At 44.8% G+C, this 6111-nt stretch overlaps 1 protein-coding gene across 1 annotated transcript in view; it reads right to left on the reverse strand.

Moving 5' to 3' along the window:
- Positions 1-5581: 5581 nt before the first annotated feature.
- Positions 5582-6111, reverse strand: part of LOC102010843 (kallikrein-2-like) — a gene marked incomplete at its 3' end in the record, with an annotated part of 17449 nt that continues 16919 nt past the window's right edge. Inside the window, 1 exon segment of the mRNA XM_005412758.2 lies at positions 5582-5730. Within this exon segment, the coding sequence (XP_005412815.1) occupies positions 5582-5730 (149 nt within the window).

The following is a 6111-nucleotide window of genomic DNA, read 5'->3' on the forward strand; positions in this document are numbered from 1 at the left end:
AGATTATATTGACTATTGTGGTTAGAGGGTGCAGCTCAGTAGTAGAGTGTGAGGGCCTGGGTTCGATTGCCGGCACACACAGAAAGATTGGCTACTGATATCATAACCATCACTGTGATGTCCACACAACAGAATCACTTTTTTTCTTCTTTTTTTTTTTTTGGTCTTTTTGAGACAAGGTCTCGCTGTGCAGTTCAGGCTGACCTTGAGCTCACTTTGTAGCCCAGGCTGGTCTCAAACTCATGATAATCCTCCTGCCTCATCCTCTTGAGTGCTGGGATTATAGGCATGCACCACCATGCCGGGCTTCTGTTGGCTTTTAGAGTCTGTGTTGAGAAGTCTACTGTAATAGTAGAGAGGGTTTGCCCTTATATGTCTTTTCTTTTTTTTCTCTGGGAACTTTTAAGATTCTACTTTTTGGTGGGATATCTGGAATTTTGACTAAGATATTTCATGGGAATCTTTTTTTTTTTCATAATTGGTTAGAGTTCATAAGCCCCACTTCCCTGCATGTTGAAATCTTTCCTCATACTTAGAATGTTTTCTATTATGATTTCTGTAAGCAAAGTTTGTATTCCATGCATACTGTCTTCTAGTTTCTCTCTAATTCCATTTAGCCTTAGGTTACTGTTCTTGCATTGTTTAGTAGATAGTGGATGACTTTTTCTTGTTCTCATCTTTTATAAGGCTTCTCTGAGGAAATCATTAAAACTCACAATTTTATCCTCAATTTCAGAAGCCCTGTCTTCATATTGTTCTTTTCTACAATTTATGAATTCTATACAATTTTTTATTTTCTGTCTAATACCTTTGTATGTGATGGAAACCACAGTGAAGCAGCCCTGAGCAGGACTTAAATTAACCAATTGGCTTTTCATGTTTATTTGTGAGTCTGCCCAAGGCCTAGGCTCCTTGTCTGGAGACAGGTGGTGGACTCACAGTAAGTGAACCTCTTTGAGTCACTGATCCCTACTGAGGCCTGTAATGGTGGGTGAAGCCATGAAGCCTAAAACAATAAGACAAGGTCACAGCCAAGGACACCTGGCTCCAACCTCAACTAGATAAAGACTGTAGCCTCCAGCATCTCACTCCTGGGTGGATTAATTTAATGCCTTGCTTGGAGAAGTCCTTGAGTGGTTCTGCCCTTCTTGAGTACTCCTCTCCCATCTTCTGATAACTAAATAAATATGGGCCACCTAGAGAAGGTCTTGGTCTTAGCCCTGAGTGAATCTCGAATTCTGTGAGAGGGCTTTGATCCTCCTGGAGTTCTGAAATCACTCCATTTGTTTCTTTTTATTTAGCCTTTGCTGTACACTCATTGGGGAGATTGTGGACCTAACCAGCCTGCAATAACTAAGGCCTATTATTAACCTGACAGGTATGGAGTCTATATCTTTGGTAAATTTGTTATTTATATTTTGAACCTTTTTGGTCATATCTAATTTTTTATTCATTTCTCCCATGTCTATATTAATCATTTTATATGATAATCCCATGAACTTTGGGGTCATGTGCTCTTTGGACTCACCAAATTTCTCTGCCTCTTCTTTAATCAATTTGTAAAGCTCTGCTAACTGATGTTGCTTCTAACTCACCTGATACCCTCTAGATCTGTTTGGGATACCCTGGCATCCTTTTGTTGCCTTGTTTTCCCATGTTCTTCTGTGTGTATGTGTGTGTGTGTGTATAAAGATTCAACACAATCTCCATCAAAACCCCTATAACACTCTTTAAAGACTGGAAAAACAACCCTAAAATTCATATGGAAAGAGAAAAGAACCTAGAACTACCTAAAAAGTCCTAATCAAAAACAGAAAGACTAGAGGCATTACTCAATTTCAAATTATACTGCCAGGCCATAGTCACAAAAAGAACATGATCCTGACACTATTAGGGACATGCAGACCAATGAAACAGAGTAGAGGATACCAGAACAAACACAGGCAACTACAACCACCTAATTCTGGATGAAGGAGCCAAATACAAACATTGGGGGAAAACAGCTTCTTTCATAAATGATGCTGGCTAAAGTGGATATCCATTTGTAGAACAGTGAAGCTAGAGTCCCATATCTTACCCAGTAACAAAAATCAATTTAAATTGGGTCAAAGGCCTATGTATAAGACCTGAAACTTTAAAATTGCTAAAAGAAAACATAAAGGAAACACTTAAAGTTATAGGGACAGGCAAAAATTTCCTGAATAGGACTAGAAGTGTGAGAATTAATAGCTTGGCTCAACAAATGGAACTGCATCAAATGTAAAAGTTTCTGCACAACAAAGGAAACAACCAACAGAAAACAGCCTAAGACTAGAAGAAATTTTTGCCAGCTACAATTCTGAAAATGGATTAATATCTAGAATATATAAAGAACTCAAGAGAATCTAACAAAACACAGAAGTCCCAATCCATAAATCAGCAAATTTTTGAACAGGCACTGAGCAGAGACAAGTCATATTATGGGATATTCATTCCAGCCCTAGGGGAACAGAAGCTGTGACATTAAAAAATGGGGCAGTGAGGGACAGACAGACGTGAAGGGCTGGACAGCCTGAGCCAGGAAGAAAGGGTCATACAGAACCTTCCAGCCATCTTTGAAAAGTGAGGACAAAGGAAGGAGGGAGAGAGAAAGACAGAGACAGGCACAGAGAGGTAGAGACCATGCACAGCAGGATGCCAGAGGCTGCAGAGAAGAAAGATAGCATCAAAGAGAAGGAAAATCCAGAGAACTGGGGAGAGAGAGGTAGGGACACCTTAACACAGGACGGAACACACAAAAGAGAGACAGATTCAGGAAGAATTAAAAACATCATACCACAGCAGTATATGTGCACCCATGTTTACAGCAGCACAATTTATAATAGCTAGATCTTAGAAACAACCCAAATGCCCAACAACCGAGAAATTGATAAAAAGAGATATGGTCTTTTTATACAGTGGAGTATTAGCCATAAAGAAGAATAAACTGGAGACTTTTATAGGTAAATGGATACAACTCAAGACCATACTTATAAGTGAAATAAACCAGATGTACGTGTGCAAACATTGTGTTGTCTGCCTGGTGTGAGAAGCCGAAAGAGTAAATAAGACCCAAAATGTACAGTAGATATTGTGAAATGGGAGGAAACTTCAAAAGGAAAGAGAAACTGGCTTGGGGATTGGAGAAAAAAAGGAAGGGAAAAGCAAATCATAGATACATGGATAGATATTAGTTAAGATATTTATACTACTAATTTCTTATAGTTCATTGAAAAGAAAGGTTTGTGCTAATATTGTTTGGACAAGTAAAAGTCAATATCTTGTATTCTGACCTAATTTAAAGATAACAATACACAATGTATTAACCATTGTTACCCTCCTATTATCTTGGTTTGAAATTTTGGGGGTTTTTTTCTTTTTAAAATAAAAAGAGAGAGAGAGAGACCAGCGGCACCACTGTCCTGAGCAGGGCTAGGGATCCTGCCTCCTGTGGGACTTAGGGAGCCTCAGTTACACACCCAGTCTGCGCTTTCTTGTACTGGAGACGGTGGACACAAGGGCAGAGTGGCATCAAGCTGCAGGTTTCCGTCCAGGCTCCCCTCAGAGTAGCCATGATCGATGGTGCTTATTCACATGGCCAGAGCTAGAGTAGAATGCAGCAACCAAGGAAGAATGTCCAAGCCCAGTTTGAGAGACCTCACAGGAAGCTGCCTCTGCCTTCTTCAATCTCCAGGATTCACATTCTCTCCAGCCCTTGGAGATGTGTCTCTTTTTCCCTCAGTCTCTTATCTCCTTCCTGCCATCGCTGCGGTCCTCCCTGCCCTGTGCTGTGTCTTCAGGTTTTCTTCCCCGCTGTGTCTCTGGTGGGCCTTACTGAATGTGATCCTGGCTCAGTTTGCCACTCTCTCTGGCCTTCATGGGCAGAGGGTTTAGTGAACTGTCCTCCTTAGTTGTGGGACGTCAGATCTGTAGTTCAGGGCAGACTCATCCATCCATTTATATGCCCTGATTCAGTCATAGAGTCCAAACCTCAATCAATAACTTACACTCCCTTTCACCCCAAAGATTTTCTCCCTTTCCTCCCACAGGAGGACGTCTCTTCCCTGACTGTGTTCTTGCACACTGAGTACTTGTATGTGGGCTTGTACTTTTTGTCAGTGTGTATTGACAATCCCCAGGACAAACAAGAACATTAAACACCATGTCCCTGAAATGCCTCTTCTGTATTTTCAGGACTCTTGCGTGGTCCAGGGAATGCTAGGTTTACAGGAACACAATGTCTGCATAAGTATATCTGAGGGACACTGGAAACCAGTCAGTTTAGTACTGTCTGTAAAGACCTCCTATAAATCCTACCTATACTCTGAGTCAGCTGTTCCTCAGGGTACTCGTCACACAGCTGGACAAAGCAAGCTAATGATGGCAGTGTCAGACAGCTAGTAAAATACTAAAAGCCCTCACTACAATAGTCGGGCACCAAAGAAAACTGTAGTGCTGTACACCAGCCAGCCACCGAAGAACACGCTGACTACTTTCTAGCAAATATTGTTCAAAGCCACTGGACTTCCTCAGAGATGCTGCTGTTAAGTACCACCTCCACCCCCCGGACTTGCTTAGAACAGTGCAGCACACCACACACCTCACCCCACAGAAGGGTTTGCATGCAGCACAGCACACGCACCTCACCCCGCAGAGGGATTTGCCAAGTGGTCCCATGGTAGGTCCCATGAGTAGGTGCTGCTTGCGGGCTTTTGCTGAGGGACTTCTTTTTGGTCTTTCTGAGACAGGGTCTCGCTCTTCAGTTCAGGCTGGGCTTGAGCTCACTTTGTAGCCTAGGCTGGCCTCAAACTCGAAACAATCCTCCTGCCTCAGCCTCCCAAGTGCTGGGATTACAGGGGTGCGCCACCACGCCCAGTAGGCCTTTCTTTTAATGTGGCTTCTAGAGGACTACTCTCTGCTAGCAAGTTGCAGTTAACACTATCATTTTCTTTTATTGCCTTAGTTAATCCTTTCTCTCACGAGCTGTCTCTGGACATTTGCTTCCTTTTCTCAACATCTTGCTTCACTGCCCCGGGACGTCTGGCCTTTGGACAGCACAGCACACTGACTAATGTGCCCCAGCCTCTGTTCACACTGCTCACAAAGGCTTGGCGTAGGGTGCGCAGCGGCTGGGTGTCTGCTGTGTTCCACTTCCAGCCCCTGCTTAGTGCTCCCTGGATGGCGCCGACCACGTGTCACTCTCCACTCCCCCAGGTGAGCCCACGCGGCCCCAACTCCGCAGCGCACTCACGCCGCACCACTCACTTCCCCCAAGTGTCCTTGTACCCCCTGCATGAGAACACATCTCCCTTCGTTGTGGAACATCCACCCAAGGGGCAAATTGCCCAAGACCGAAAACCACCACCACACACCTCTGTCTGCCCATCCTTCCTGGGTCTGCCATGACCCCATGTGCAGCATCCAGCTCAGGAGCGTGGGAGCTCTAGGCTTAGGGAGCTGGGCACTGACTTCTGGGTCCCCTAACCCCATCTGGAAAGATGATAGCACAGTTGTGTAATATTCCATTTTAATAGTCTGGCAGGTAGGGGAGGGCACTCAGGGATTGGCCGCCATGGTGTCCTTGATCCACTTGACATAGGATGGCACTTTGGTGAAGATATCGGGAAACATGTGGTGGTCACAAGGGATTTGGCCCAATGCTCTTATTCCTTGGAGGACATCACTGCAGACCAATGCATTTCCAGGATCACTCTGAGGAGGTGAGAGAGACAGTCACAGGAAGAAATGGCAGCAGAGCTGGGTAGAACATAGAAACCCAGCTCTGACCCTGAGAACTCTAGTGCCAACAGGCCGGGCAGGGCACACAAGGGTGGCCGTCATGGTGTCCTTGATCCACTTCCAGTAGGACACCAGCTTGGTATACAGGGCGGGCTTTTCAGGCTGGCCATGGGGATCACTGCCCCAGAATGTGAGACCCTGAAGCACGCCATTACAGATGAGCGGGCCCCCCGAGTCACCCTGAGGGTTAAAGGCACAACAATGAGAAACATCAGCCCCAGTTTCTGCCTGGGGGACCCCATCTCTCAGATCCAGCCTGGCAGATCATCTAGAGCAGCTCGCCAGCAGTGGGAA

This window comes from Chinchilla lanigera, unplaced genomic scaffold (genome assembly GCF_000276665.1).
Source record: "Chinchilla lanigera isolate Chin_1 unplaced genomic scaffold, ChiLan1.0 scaffold00158, whole genome shotgun sequence".
Classification (NCBI taxonomy): Eukaryota; Metazoa; Chordata; class Mammalia; order Rodentia; family Chinchillidae; genus Chinchilla; species Chinchilla lanigera.